We start from the raw sequence: 15,914 nt of genomic DNA on the forward strand, positions 1-15,914 counted from the left end.
CCAGTCCCAGGTGAACTAGGATGGTTGACCAGCCTCCTCTTGATTGAGTCAAGGATCAAGGTGGCTGGATCCGGGGTGAGGGAAAAGCTGAGTGCCTTGGAATCCCCATAAATGCTGACCTCGGGGAATTACGATGAAACCATATAAAAAGCAGGCAGGCAAGGGACCAAGACCAGCCAGGTGTCCAAGGTACCCGGGTCTGTAGCAGAGCCTCAAGGGAGGACCACACCTGTGCACTGTCTGCCCTCTCCTTCCCACCCTGCCCCCGGCCAAGCCCCCACCACAAATGACAACAGACAGCCATCTTTATAAGTATATTTTTATTGAAAATAAAAAGGCATGGTGCTTTCTTCCTCTAAGTAGCATGTAGCCCACCCCTCACGCTGCCTGTCCTGCTTCCTGCAAAACATCTCAGCACAGAGTCGACATCAGAGGCTCGTTGGCGGACAGGAGGGCACCGACGTGTGTATTGGTCCATTGAGACAGAACTGGGAACAGGAGCCATCTTCCTGTGCACTCTTAGCAACCGTGAGGAAGGCAGGTCTCAGGGTATTTACATTCATGCATTAGATATCGCACACTACCTGGGCTGTTGAAATCATACTTTGTACAGATTCGGAGAGTACAGTAATTATATATATATAGATAGATAGATATCTCTTTAAATATATATAACTATATATAATATATATGTCTATTTTTACAGCTATTAGTCTTTCTTCCAAAACTTGCTTTAGAAGCATCTAAGGAACACCTGAAACCTCTGGAAGATCCTATATGCCATTCTAAAGCTGGGCTTGACAGGAGACGGTCGAAAAATATCTATTTGAGAAAATGCAGAAAAGGAATGTGCCTGTTGTTCTCAAAGGTTCAGAGTAGCCTGAGGATTGGTCCGTGTTTAAGGGCTGAAGATATATTCCTGAAATTTAAGTTTAAGCTCAAATACCAGGTTGGGTGGTTTTATGGATCTTCTGTTGCTTAAGCTGAAAATCCACAGGGGGCTCTCTCCCTGCACCCGTGAGGGCTGTCTTCCAAATGGCTGGTTCTGGGTTTGTTCTCAAGTGAATTCTCTTTTAAAAACTGGGGTCTTAGTTTTCACTAAGTGGGTGAGAGGAGATTTGACAAACCCAATTTGGGGGGTTTATGTGCAAACGTTAGCTTTTCACGGAGCCTAGGCTGTGTGTCCCCAGGGAAGTGGATACTGGCTCCAGAGTGAAGGACTGATGGTTTTCTGGGAATCCTGATGGGGAGCCTGGCTGGGGCTGGAGGATTACGTTAATTGCAAAATCTGAACCACTCAGGTTTAAGCCCAGGCTGGGGAAGGTGGGATCAATGGGCTTCTGCAAAAGCTGGAGTGTGCCCTGCTTCCCTCGATGTCCCCCCAGACTGACTGCCCAGGACTCCACGACCACTCAGCCAGGATTCTTCCCTCTGGTCACAGATGCTCTCCCATCACTCCTGGACCAGGAAAGTGTGTGCGTCGGGCTGGGGTCCTGCCTGGGTGTCTGCTCAGGGGACAGGCAGGGGATCAGCAGGAGCCACAGGCAGCGAGGAAAGCACGCTGGGACGGGGTCTGTCCTGCTGAGGGGCCCACAGCCGCTGGCCTGCTTGTCACTCAGCTCTGCATCCTTGGCAAGTGGAGGGCACGAACCGTCAAGTCCGCACTGGGTGGGGCAGGGAGGAAGGCCACAGGGGGCCCCGTGCTAAGGCACACAGGGAGAGCAGAAGCCAGTCCTCACGCGGGGAGCACTGAGCGGGGGAAGAGCCTTCCTGGGGGGCTCTGCCCGGGGCCTGTCCTCAGCCTGCACCCACTGACCTGGCGACAGGACCTGGGCCAAGGTCGCGGCGCGTTCACCTTCTCCCCTGCTCTCGGCACACAGATGCCTCCGTGGGCACCAGGGCTCCCGGACGATAGATGTTTCAAGGTTCAGCCCAAACGGGGATTGGTTTTCAGGCTGTCAGTCTCCCCTGGATGTGAGAGTCTCACCTGTGGCCCAAACGCCCTCCAGAGAACAACTGACACTTGTGGTCTGGGAGGTAGGCAGGGTCCCCGGCTCAGACCCTACATGGCCAGAGAGCGGAGCCCTGGCTGTGACGGGTTCCTCTCAGCAAGTGCGTGGAGGGTGAGGGAGCCAGGGCCCCAGAAGTGTCCTCCCAGCCCTCCGGGAGTGCAAAACCGCAAGGCTGCTGTCTCCGGGGCCCCAGTGATGTGCCCACAGGGTGACTGGCCGCCAGCGAAACAGGCAGGTGGGGGTCACTCGGCCAGTAGATGGGGGTCACCAGGCCTGGAGGGTCCCTCTCTTCCCATCTCCTTTCCTTCCCTTCGTCCACCAACCACTCCGGAGGACTCAGCACTTTCAGAGCACAGAGGACATTCAAGGCGCCCATAGAAGCATGCGGGCTCCCTCAGGATGACGGCAGGCCTGGGGGCTCTCCGGGGAGGGTCTGAGTACCAGGCCTCAGGGAGCGTTCAGAGCCCAGCGCCAGGCCGGTGGGTCCGGGCCGGAGCGCCGGTGGTGGGTTTGGCACGGGGGTGGCCTCTGCCGGGGGAAGGCAGGGCCTGGCTCACAGGGAAGCGTCGGCTCCTCTAAGGGTCAGACGTGGGAGTGAGTCTGAGGACAGGCATAGTGGCCCCCGTCCTTCCGGGGCCCCAGGCCTGGGGTTCAGGGCGTCGTTTTGCCCTGGACGGTCAGACCCCACCCGGGGGTGTGACCAGGCCTCTCGGCTCAGTCTGGACTCCGCAGGCGGGGCGCACAGTCCCCCGTGGTGGGGAGTCAGGAGCCAGGGACCCTGGGTGTGATGGAGGTGGGAGGGAGAAGGCAGGCCCTGTATGTAGACTGAGACAATGACGGGGCGGTAGGAAGATGGGTGGGAGCACCTTTGAACGGGGACGTCTCGTGGCTGCGCCCATGGCTTCTGTCGGGAACGGCGTGGTCAGGGAAGAAGCAGGCGGGCTTCCTGGTGGGGAGGGGAGGTCTCCTTTAGGCGAAAGGGGCGGGGGCACTTCTTCGCCCCCGCAGACAGGCTCCCGGCCTTCTCAAGTGTGTGTGCTTTAGGCACCAGCCGGGGGGCTGTCCGTGGATCAGACACAGAGGAGGAAGAGACACGGGGCCTCAGATGGCGGCACCACCCCGGAGGCTGCCCGCCGGTGAGCCTGGCTCAGCCTGGTGTCCGCAGCATCTGTGCCGTGGGCTGACCAAGGGGCGAGGCTGGGCAAAGGAGGCTTTCTCCTTTGGGAGGCTCGAAGCCTGCAAGGCGATGAAGTCCTGGGGAAGCCCAGTGTCAGCTCGTGTCCACCCGCTTTCCCGCGTCCACCAGTGCCACCAAGGTGTCCCTCTGGCCAGCAGTCCAGGGCCTACAGACTCACACCACGGCGCTGTTGGCGTCCACCCCTTTGCTGCTCTGCGAGGAAGTCATAGGGTACTCAGCAACGCCAGTGCCGTTCTCCTCTTTTCTCAGGGGTTTCCTGGGGGCAGGTGGAGGAGTGGGGAAGGCAAAGGAGGGGGAGGCAGGGACATCCATTAGTTATCAGCGGCTGGTGGGGGTGTATCTTACCCTCCCAGTTACCCCACCAGGCTCTGGTCCAGGTCAGCATCCTTGGGGTGCTAGTCCTTGTGGTCTTATGTTATAGGGTGAACATATAACTGTGTCAAGCAACCAGACATAGTGAATAACAAAGCAGGGAAAATAGGTGTGACTTAGAACTGTTCTGGACAAACCACGATGTATGCTCAGCTTGGTATGCTTTCTGGTCAGCCTTTGGTTGATCTCTTTGATATGAGCAAATAGACATGAAGACGAATATTTGGGGTGCAGAGGGTTAAAAGAGGCGAGGTGCTCGTGGTTGGGCTTTGTAGTCTTATCTCTGGGTGGTCAAAGGCAAGAGGAAAATGTGATGAAGTGGGTGGTGGCAGTGCTGTTGCTGGTCATGGTGGTGGATGCGGTGGGGATGGAGATGATGGGGTGGTGGCAAGGATGGTAAAGGCAATGGTGATGGTGAGTGGAGATGGTGGTGATAATAATGAAGGTGGTGGTGGTGATGATGGTAGAGTTGATGGTGGTGATGACAGTGATGGTAATGCTGGTGGTGGAGTGGGTGGTGGTGTTGATAGTGATGGTGATGGTGGTGGATGGTGGTGATGACAGCGGTAACAGAAACGGTGGTATAGTGGATGGCAGTGATCATCATGGTGATGGCAGGGAGGGAGACAGTGGTGACAGTGATGGTGAATGTCCAAACTAAATCAGTGCACACCCATGGTTCTCAAACACTTCACGTCACATCACTGGAAGCTCATTCCAAAGGCCCATTAACCCCAGGAGCCATTCCTCCTAGGCACGCCGGGCATGGGGAAGGCTGGGAGGGAAACTTTGAGAAGGCTTATGCTCCCTTGCTGAGACTCTGAATTCGCAGCACTGCTTTCTGGCCTGGCTCAGAGCCCACCTCCTCTCTTGGTCATTCAGGAGGGCTTCAGCTCCTAGCCCCAGGCCTGAGTGACCACAGCCTCCTGATGGGTCCACACCATACATGCTGTGTAGCCCGACCCCATGGCACAATCCTGCTGTCTCCTGGGTGGACCTGAGGCCCAAGAGGTGGCAGCTCAGTCACCTCCTGTATCCCCAAAAACATTGGGGCTGAGCCTGAACTGGCCTTCATTGTGTGTTGTCTAAACTGAATGTTTAGGTCATCGTTGAAAGCCTAGGGATTGATTGCTTCTGCCTTCTCAAATGTCCCTAGTGCCTCCCCAAACCCAGCGGGAGGACTGGTAGGCAGACAGCTTGATGCCTATGGGATAAGGTTGTTGGCGATTAGTTTAGGGGAGGGAGCGTGTGTGAGGTGGTTATCAGTAGTTTCATGGGGACGGGACTATCAGGCCTGTTCAGAGGCAACATGATGAGCAGCCACACATTTTCTTGTCCCCTCTCACAATGGTCCCCTGAAGAAGCCAGGCCTGAAGTTGCGAGATTCATTTCATAGGGAAGCTGAGGCTTTGGGAGAGCTGTGACTTGCCCGATGACCAACCCTCCCCAACCTGTACGTGGTGGGGCTTGGAGCACCACTCACTCCTACCATGTCTTGACCCAGACGTCTTTCTACTGAATCACCATTCTGCTGCTACTGATGATAAAGCGGGTCTCCCCCACCCTCCATCCCCAAACGGGCCCTGTGGTCCAATCACCTTGGGAAGGCCCTCCTCCACCCTCCTCTTGGAGATCCCCCTAAGTTCTCAAGACTCTGCTCCCATAAGCTGTCTCATTTTGCTTTAACCCAGCACATGCTGTGTTCTAGGGTCCCCCAAATCCCATTTCTATAGATGCTCACAGACACTTCCTGGAACTCAGAAAAGGCTCAGAAGAGTTGCCTTGTTTGTGATGGGCTCCTGGAAATGAGAGGCTCTGAGTCTCCCTCTCCCCTAGGCCTTTCTCCTTCTGTTTCTCTTACCCTTCCTCCCTCCCACCTATCCCTTTCCAGGGGCCTCAAGCACTTCTGACCTTGCTGTGTGGGTTTGATTCTGACTCAGTGAGTTCTACCTGACCTGAAAATTGGGGGTTGGGGGGTGCATTTTCTTACAGTGAGATCCCGTGTGGCCCCCAACACAAGGCCCCTGAGGGACTTAACTGACATTCCTAAATTTATCATCAATACAGAGGGATTTCATCAGAAGCAGAATTCCAGAAAATAAAGTAAAAAATCTCTGCCCCCTCTCCCCCCAAAAATCTCTGGGCCCAAAGATTTTTCTGCTTTTCTCCCTAATAAATATTGTCTTAGGCTAGGTCTGAAAAATCAACTAAAATGGATAAGGACAGGGGAGATGAGGCTTAAGAGCCTTTGAGGGTAGATAATGCCAAGATGAAGGGGTCCTGGAACTTAAAGGGAGATGGGTAGAGCCTGGAGGGCAGAGAGTTCAGCCCTTTTTAGGGAGGGGGTAGGAAATGAGCAGGATTCCTTCCGCCATGAGGAGAGGAGACATATCTAAAGCCAGGCTGCTGGCTGCGAGACCCCCATTCCTGGGACTTGGGTGGAGGGGACGGTGGCTGGAGGGACACTGGGGTCAGGACCAGGAGAGAGTCCCAGGGCCTTCTCAATGGCTCAGCCAGCTTCCCAGACAGGAAAGGGGGTCTCAGTGGGGGCTCCATCCAGCAAAGAGGGCAACTTTTGGCTAGCGCAGCACCTCTCAGGAGCAGTTCAGGAGCCTGGGCGTGGTGAGGGGAGAATGGGCTGTCCCAAGGGCTCTCCTGAGAAGCACACTTGGTCTGCTCCCCTCCCCCATGGAGCTGAGTTGTCAGCCACTCTGCTCCCTGGGCTGCTGCCCCAGCCCACTCCCCGAAGCCCTTCCATGATTCACTGGAGCCTGGTGGACACTGGAGTTTTACCTACAGCAGGACAAGGCTCTGCCTTGAACACCTACCCCCATCCCCAACCTCTCTCTCAGCATAGCACTTCAGGGTGACGCTGCGGAAGGGCTGGGAAGCAGACGTCTGGCTCACTAAACCCAGCTCTCCCACCTTCTAGCTGTGTAACCATGAACAAGTCACTTAACCTCACCATGCCTCGGTTTCCTGGTCTATAAAATGGGCACAATAACGGGGTCCATTTCATAGACCTATGGGGAGGATTAAATATGTTAATGCATGTCAAGCCCCTCAAGGAGCATCTGGCATACAGTAAGTGCTCCATAAGTGCATGTTAGTTCTCAGTATGATACAGCTGGAAAGGGGTCAGTGCACAGCTGCTCCTGTTGCCAGTGGTCTCCAGTCTGCAGAGACTTCCTACCTAGTATGCACCCCGGGGGGCTCCTGAGTGCTAGGGGGGCTGGTGGGGACCCAGCCCGGCCCCCTGTGAGCCACCTCTGGTTCCTGCTAAACCAGAGAAAGGCCCTTCTGCCTGGGTGCAGGAAAAGCTGGGCACACACGGCTGCCTACATGGCCTGGTTCCTAAAACCAAGAAAAAGGGAAGTGAGATTTTCCTTGGCTCCATGTCCAATTCCCAAATGTTGCAGGGCAGGGTCTCCCACCTTGAGAAAACTCCCACCCTGGGTGCTCCATGTTCTCTGCTTGGAGGGCGGCCCTGACGGCTCACCGCCAGCAGAATGCCTGGGCAGGGAGAGCCAGGACCCCCTTCTGGTTCCTGCTGACAGTGTTGTGATGGGTTCCCCCCTCAGCCCCCCGCTCTGTGGGGGGTGGGGGGAGCTGGAGGCAAAGAACAGCTCTGAGACCCTGAGAGTGGAGGCTGCTGGCTTGTCTCCTGTGTCCCGCAGCCCATGGAGGGTCTGTTCTAAGCGACGGGAGGTTAAAGGTCTCAGACTTCCTCTTCCAAAGGTATTTATTCTCCCCATGGCCCACCCCCAGCACACACACATACACACATACCACATCATACCACACACACATCCATGCCCATATACACATTCAATAACACACATGCACACATGCATGCACATATACACTCATACATGCCTATACACACATGCATACATATGCACACACACACATCCATGCATGCTCACATACACAGAATTCCACCATGAGATGCCTCTGTACACCACAGATTTCTCCAAATCTGGGTCTAGAAACCAAAAAAAAAAAAGAAAGCCTTTCTGGGCCACTGAGGGCGTCCCCTGACAATGAGAAGCAGCACCCCATTTCTCGCCCCTAATCCTCTGCCATCACCAGGGAAGATGAGCCAGGCATATGGTTATGAACAGCCCCACACTCAGTCGAGCCCCCTGTGTTCACTGCCCCTGCCCCCACCCCTGCCCAGGGTTTCCATGTTCAGCCATGTCTGCTGAGCCTGTTGAAAGATGATGCTGCAGTGGTTCTGGGACCGGGTCCTTCTTGGGACCCGGCTGGCAGGACAAGGCCTCTGGATCTTATTCTGAGTGCAGTGGGAGCCATCGAGGACTCCTTGTATGAGGAATTGCTATCTGTCCCTTTACCCTACCCCATGACCTTGACCCAGTGTATCTGGAAAGCTGAGTTCCAGGAGAATGGAGTTTGTTGGGGATAAAAAGGTCTAAGAAGCAAAGACTCGTCTGAGTCTCCCATTTGCCAGCACTGGACTCCACAGCCCCACTGCACAGAGGATCCGAGGCAGACAGAGCAACTGGCCCTCGCAACCTGCCTCCTACTGCCGGGAGGGAATTTCATCACCTATCACAGCACGCAGGACCCTTGGAGAGGGATGTTAGTTGCTCACTCATGTCCAAATTTTGCGACCCCATGGACTGTAGCCTGCCAGGCTCCTCTGTCTATGGGATTCTCCAGGCAAGAATACTGGAGTGGGTTGCCATTTCCTTCTCCGGGAAATCTTCCCAATCTAGGGATCGAACCTGGATTTCCTGCATTGCAGGTAGATTCTTTACTGTCTGAGTCAGTTTTAAAGGTGGAATTTCTCAAATCTACACAAACAAGCTTCCATTCATGACACGGAAAGTCATGGAAGAGTTACTACCTGGCAGGTACACGCCAGGCAGGTGGCGGAGAGAGACAACAAGGGTGAGACAGGATGTGTGTGTGTGTGTGTGTGTGCGTGTGTGTGTGTGCGCGCGTGTGTGTGTGTGTGTGTGTGTGTGTGTGTGTGTGTGCACAGCCACTCACCCACTCGAGCACACGAACATGCAAACACCAAATGTTTTTAACTGACCTAGGGCAGCAAGCAGAAACACAAATCCAGGGAGAGCTACAACTCAAAGAACTTGGTGAGAAAGAAAGATCCACCCCAGCCCAGGGCACCATGACTGGGGAGATGTGTTTGAGCTGGGTCTTGACTGAGCAGTAAGGGCTCAGCTGGAAGCCAGGAGGGAAGTTCCCTGAATCCTCAAAGAATGAGAGAAGAAGGCTGGAAACCTCTGTGACCTGAGCCACAGCTTCCTCCTATGATCATGGGGGCTTATTCTGGCTCAGACAACACAGGGATCTCTCTTGCCCTCCTCCACAGTCTCCCAGCTCCCCGGGGAACCATGGCTTCTCAACTTGTCACACACTCAATAAGAGCTAACCCTCTGCGGGGCCACCCCAAAGCTCCCAAAGTAATGTAAATCCTAAAAAGAAAACTAACTTCACTGCTTGATCTGCTATTGAGTCTATGATTCAGGAAAGATCTTGGAAAAATCTTCCATGATGAAGTCAAGCTGAAGAAACGAAGAACTGGAATGGGAGATGGAGAGGGAGAGAGCTGAGTGTGACAAGTTCCCAGAGGGGAGGCTTTGAAAGCTGCTGAAGACAACGATAGCCCAATGGCTGCAGATCAAGTCCAGAGAGCCACCATTCACCTGCAGAGGAGGACGGAATCTCCAAGACAAACACGGAACTGACAAATTGATCACCTAACGCACCTGACCATATTGGGAGAAGGCACTGCTAACTCCAGAGAAGGAAACTAATCATAGTACACTACATGACTCAGCTGTGAACAATATTTATACATTGTCATACGGAGGGGACCTTGGGTGATCATTGATCCCCTCATTGGAGGTACCTAGAGGAAGTAGTTGGGAAGAGGGTAGGTGTTTTGTATTATACATTTCAGAGTAGTATTAGGTTTGTAAATCTTGTACCTTCTATAGTGAAAAATCAGTGGATAATGTTTAAAGTTAACAGAAAATGTAGAGTATCCATATCACTTAGGGAAATACCAGAAGAAACAACTAACACTCAAAAGTGGTTGCCTTTGATTGAGACTTCCCTGGTGGTCCAGTGGTTAAGAATTCACCTTGCAATGTAGGGGACGTGGGTTCAATCCCTGATTGGGGAACTAAGATCCCACCTGCCATGGAGCAATCAAACCCGGGCCATACCTGGAGAGACCATGTGCCACAACTGAGACCTGACACTGCCAAATAATAAGTAAATTAATATTTTTTAAAAAGTGGTTGCCTCTTACGAATGAGATTTGGGGGAAAAAGAGGGACAATCGGGGGCTGCTGGTTTTCTTAATAGGCTGAGACTCATTTTACTTTTTTAGTTACTTGCATATATTGCTTTGGTAAAATAAAAATTGAATTAAAAAGTGATAATGAACATTCAAAGCCCTAACCATACTTTCCAACCATAAAGACCCTGCAAGGGGCACGGATGACACTACTGACACTTGGGATGGAGAAAGCAACCTCGCATTCACCCCTTCACTTCCTCTCCCCCATTACCCTGAGGTTTTTTTTCCTCTTCATAGCACTCATAGCCTTTTAAAACAGTTCGTTTATTAATTTGCTGGTGTGTATATGTTTGATCTGCTTCCCCCATTTGGGGGGGGGTGGTGAACAGGAACTCAGGCTTGCTTATCACCACATCCCCAACGCCTAGTTTAGGCCCCAGCACACAGTAGGTGCTCAATAAATTCGTGTGAGCAGTCTGTGCCATTCAGTGGGTCCTAAGGCCGGTCAGGCAGACCTGGGTGTTCAAAAGTGCCTGTTCTACTGGGAGCAATTCGACCACAAAAAGCTGACGCGCGTGCCCGGGAACGCTCGGGCACGCGCACACACTGCCGCTTGCTCCCAGGAGCTGCAGGCTTGCTCGTTGTCTGCAATTAGCGGCCTGCAGGGTCTGCCAAACTGTTCCACATCCTTTTATTGGTCTTTCAGCCAATACCCTGTAAATTAGAAGGAAATGGCTGTCAAGTGACTTAATGGCTAATCGATGGCAGAGGGTGCAAGACCCACGCTGTGCGCGGCCAAAGAAGGTGGGGCACTCTTCCTGTGCCTGGGGAGTGGGGCTGGCTCCAGGAAAGGGCCTGGGAGGGGTGCGGCCATGTCTCGGCCACACCGGCCTCTTCTCCGCATGGAAGGGTGGAGGTCACAAATCCACCTAGGATAGCAGCCCCAGTCTTGGGAGTCCTCGTGCCTGTGGGGTGCTCCCTGGCCCCCCTATCCAGGCAGTGGACACCGTGCACCTTGCAGCTTGTCTTTGTCTCACCGTGGACAAGGTTCCTCCTCCCTGCTCACAGAGCCTTGGTCTTCCCTCCAGACACGACTCTCTCATTGCAATAATATTACTTTGTCAACAAAGGTTCGTCTAGTCAAGGCTATGGTTTTTCCAGTGGTCATGTATGGATGTGAGAGTTGGACTGTGAAGAAAGCTGAGCACTGAAGAATTGAGCTCTTGAACTGTGGTGTTGGAGAAGGCTCTTGAGAGTCCCTTGGACTGCAAGGAGATCCAACCAGTCCATCTTAAAGGAGATCAGTCCTGAGTGTTCTTTGGAAGGACTGATGTTGAAGCTGAAACTCCAATACTTTGGCCATCTGATGCGAAGAGCTGACTCATTTGAAAAGACCCTGATGCTGGGAAAGACTGAAGGCGGGAGGAGAAGGGGATGACAGAGGATGAAATGGCTGGATGGCATCACCGACTCAATGGGCATGAGTTTGAGTAACCTCTGGAAATTGGTGATGGACAGGGAGGCCTGGCGTGCTGCAGTCCATGGGGTCGCAAAGGGTCAGACACGACTGAGTGACTGAACTGTTAGGGGTGGGGTGGGGGGGTGGGTGTCCTCGCAGAAGTGTGGGCAGTGAGGCCGGGGGCTGTGCTGGAAGCGCCCACCACCAGAGTGCCCAGGCCAAGCACAGCCCTGGCACCCGGCCCAGTATTTACACACCTGGCAGCGAAAGGACCTGGTGACAGTGGTCCCCCCGACATCCCAGGGCCGGGAAACAAAAGCTCAGGGAGCTGGGTAGAGACTAGGAGGGCTCCCCCACTTTACAGATGAGGGTAGTGATACCCACTGAACTGGGCTGGGGCTGGGAATGGAATGCAGGGGGCTGGACACCCAGTCCTGGGTTCTTCTAACAGCTCCAGGCTGTCCTGTGGTCTGATGACAGGTACATGCCAGGCTCTGGGTGGGGAGGCGGCCTGGATGGAGCATGACGTCCAGAACACCCAAGGGCTCTGGGGCCTGACCATCCTGTGCCTGCGGATAAAGAAGTTGTTCACGCCAAAGCCAGGGCAATGAGCCACTGAAATGCAAACTGTGTGGGCTTCCCATGGTGGGGAAATCTCCAGAATTTGAGTTATTGACAGAGGACTTGGGGGCCACTGCATGTGTTAGTCCCACTGGTTAACACGTGGGACGCCCATCTTCTTCCAAAAAACTTCTCAGGGCCCCTGGTCTGGGTGAGGTCCCCTTCCTCTGGGCTCCCCCGACCTGGATGCCCCCTGTGCACCTTATCACCCAGCAGAGCTGGGACATTGGGAATGTTTGCTGAGTCACAAGATGAAATTTGATCCACTGAGTGTGTGTGTATGTGCATGCATACTAAGTCACTTCAGTTGTATCTGACTCTGCGACCCTGTGGACTGTAGCCCAACCAGGCTCCTCTGCTCATGGGATTCTCCAGGCAAGAATACTGGAGTGGGTTACCATTTCCTCCTCCAGGAGATCTTCCCGACCTAGGGGTCAAACTGGCGTCTCTTATGTCTCCTGCACTGGCAGGTGGGTTCTTTACCTACTGGTACCACTGGGAAGTAGGGTCTGTATATAGAAAGTGCTAACCACACCCAACCTCCCTGCTATCAAGGTCAATGACTAGAGAGGGCACGGAGAAGGTGCTCTGTCTGCATCTGCTCCCCAGTTTCCTCCCCTCCCCAAGGCCATACCCCACATGCCAAGCCAAGCTGGCATCTGCAGAATCACCTCCTTTCCATCCCAATTGATTCTAGAACCATCCTTAAAGCAATCTGGCTCCAAAAGGCTGTGTTGTGGCCATTCACAAAGATCTCTAGGAAGTTCTCCCCTAGGACTCCAGGCAGTGAGAGGGTTTTTTTTAAGAAAGCAGGGTTTATCACTGAATTTCCCTTCTAATGGTTTCACAGCGACATGCAATGCTTTTGTTTCCTGAGAGAGAAGGCATGTTTCAGATGAATTATTAACCAAAGAGAATTGATTGAGAGGAAGAAATCCTCCATTTACTCTGGAGAGAAATGCACACAGACAGCTGCTTGGCCAGGCTATCTCTTACAGAGGTCAGCTGGGGGAGCGGGGAGGGGGCGTTTTCTGTCCTGCACTGGGTGTAACTTCTGCTGCCTCCTTCTTCCGCAGCCCACAAGGGGCTGATCCATCTTCTCCAGGTCAAGCTACCTTCCAGGAGGGTTCTGGGATTACCAGACTTTACTGTTGCCTCCATTGGCCACTCGGGTGCCTGAGTAGCACCCACTCCTGACACTGATTATCCATCTTTGGGCGCCAGGGACGCCCTCTCTGGACCGTGAGGATCTGGACTGGCAGAGGGCTGGGTCTTGCCCCAGAAGAGGATGCAGATTTTGGCGCCAAGGCAGAAAAGGGGACTGCGCTCCATTTACTACATGGGCTGGGGTGCTGACACCTTTGCTGGCATCTCCTGGGCTCCCCTGTTTCAGCCAATGGGAGGCACCTCAGGATAGCTGGGAGCCTGGAGAAAGGTTGGGGAGTTTTCTCCACCCACTTGTTTTTCAGGGCTGCATCTCCAGCAGTTCCAACCACAGGTCCTGCTGATTAGCCCCTCTTTTGAGTCTCCAGGCCCTGTAGGTTTCCCTGGTACTGCGCCCATCCTCTGTCCTGGGGGTGCTAACAGCTTGCACCTCTGTTATTCGTGAAATGCTTCAAGAACTCTATTATTCTCAGGATCTGCCCAGGCCCCTGGAGGGAGCTCCGCCCATTCCTTTGGCTGGAGCCCCGCCCACACTCCTGGGGAGGAAGCGCCGCCCACACCCCCGAAGGCGTCCCATCCACGCTTCGGGAGGGATCCACTAAGCCGTCTGAGGTGAGTTGTCTGTCTTTCCAGACGGCTGACAGGCTCGGGAACCAAGAGCCCAGAGCCCGTGGAAGGAGACGAGGGAGGCTCCTCTGGTGCTCTGACGGGAGGTGGGGTGATACCTTCCCTCGCCTTCCCGGGAGTCCCCCAGCTCCGTGGAAGCAAAGCCCGGCAGGACAGACGCGGCGGACACGCCACAGAGCCGAGACTCCAAGTGAGCTGCTTCACCTGTGAGGTTCGCCCAGCCCTCCTGCTGTTGGAGCAGGTAGCCCGTTTCTTCAGGAGAGGTTTGGAGCAGAGAGGAGGCAGAAGCGTATCTTTTGGAAGAGCCTCAGTTTATTAAAAAGATGATGCATTTTGAAACCATAATTCTAAAAGATGCATGCCTCATCTTTTAAATAAGTTTCTGCTCAGTCGCTTAAGTCGTGTCTCTTTTTCAATTCCATGGACTGTAGCCCGCCAGGCTCCTCTGTCCATAGGATTTTCCAGGCAAGAATACTGGAGTGGGTTGCCATTTCCTTCTCCAGGGGATCTTCCTGACCCAGGGCTCAAACCCGCTTCTTTTGCATTGGCCGGTGGATTACTTACCACTGAGCCACCAGGGAAACTCACCAGGAGGTGGGTTGGAGTGATAAATTGGAAGACTGGGATCGACATTATACACACTTCTATAGAAAAAATGTTAATCGATAACTAATAAGGACCTACAGAGCTTTGCAGGTGGCGAGAGTGGTAAAGAGCCCATGTGCCAGTAAGAGACTTGGGTTTGATCCCTGGGTTGGGAAGATCCCCTGGAGAAGGGCATAGCAACCCACTCCAGTATTCTTGCCTGGAGAATCGCATGGACAGAGGAGCCTGGCAGGCTATAGCCCCTAGGGTGGCAAAGAGTCGGACATGACTGAAGCGACTTAGCATGCAGGGACCTACTGTATAGCATCGGGACCTCTACTCACTACTCTGTAATGGTCTATATGGGAAGAGAAGAATCTTAAAATAAAAGATGATGCCGCCTGTCTCTGAGGGAAGGGGGTCTTTGAGGGGACTAGTGCCTCCACTCTCTGGCAGTGCCCCCACTCTCTGATGGTGCCCCGGGTGGATCTTAAACACTTTCCCTAAAACCTTCAATGGCTCCCTCTGTCTACTGAATCATGGGCCAGCAGCGGCTACACCTGGTGGGACAACCACTTCCCCTTGTCGGGCTTGGGGCTTCCTCCAGCCTCCCTCTACCCTCATCTCCAACCCCCCCACGTCCCCCATTTCCCCATCCCACCCCCATCACAGGGGCTTCCTGGTGCTTTTGAATGCCTGCCTTGCTCTGCTTCTTAAAATCCTCCTCCCACTGCAGCAGGCTCTCAGCTGAAACGATTTTTCATCCACATCAGGGTTCACGTGACTCCTGCCTCTCCTGCCTGGTCCCGGCTGTTGGCCTGATGAGGCCCTTCTCCCTGGGTGCCTGACCATATGCAGGTTTTAAGACTTTCAACTTAATGGTTTACTCTTTCCGCTTTTGAATTATTAAAGTGAAATCACATAGAACAACTGATTAAAAGGGCAAAGTTTAAATAACTTTGGTCTTATGATTGCTCAATACAGATCCTCAAACTTTGGGCCTTAGGGAATTAAAAAAAAAATTTCTTAAAAACATATTAACAAATTCTCTGGTGTTTTGCAAGCAACATTATTGTTCCTCTTTTGATTATATTGTCCCCTAACGTCCCCCAAAGCCCGGCGTGCTGCAGTCCATGGGGTTGCAAAGAGTCTGACCCACTGAGCGACTGAACTGACTGACTGAACGTCCCCCAAGGCCAGGGAGGCTGTTGTTTGGGAGGAGGCTAAGAGCTGGAAATTGAGGGGTGGGACCAGAGCTACTGTGTTGTAATCGCAGGGGATGTCAAACCGCGGCCTCAGGCCTCAACAATAACAACATGGAGCTTCAGACCCCAACTCAACAAGGTGCCTGCTTGTTTGAAATGCAAAGTGAGATGGTGGTGTTGTTCGGTCGCTCAGTCATGGACTGCAGCACGTCAGGCTTCCCTGTCCTTTACCATCTCCCAGAGTTTGCTCAAACCCATGTCCATTGAGTTGGCGATGCCATCCAATCATCTTATCCTCTGTCGTCCCCTTCTCCTCCTGCCTTCAATCTTTCCCAGCATTCGGGTCTTTTCAAATGAGTCAGTTCTTCGCATCAGGTGG

The 15,914-nt window shown here is 53.5% G+C and overlaps 1 protein-coding gene across 1 annotated transcript in view; it reads right to left on the reverse strand.

Annotated features, from left to right (window-relative positions):
• Window positions 1-314: 314 nt before the first annotated feature.
• Window positions 315-15,914, reverse strand: part of PRIMA1 (proline rich membrane anchor 1) — a 68,974-nt gene continuing 53,374 nt past the window's right edge. The window contains exon 5 of the mRNA XM_065906344.1: window positions 315-3,466. Coding sequence (XP_065762416.1) covers window positions 3,364-3,466 — 103 coding nt within the window. The 3' untranslated portion in view covers window positions 315-3,363. The remainder of the gene's footprint in view (window positions 3,467-15,914) is intronic.

Source organism: Muntiacus reevesi, chromosome 15 (genome assembly GCF_963930625.1).
Source record: "Muntiacus reevesi chromosome 15, mMunRee1.1, whole genome shotgun sequence".
Taxonomy (NCBI): Eukaryota; Metazoa; Chordata; class Mammalia; order Artiodactyla; family Cervidae; genus Muntiacus; species Muntiacus reevesi.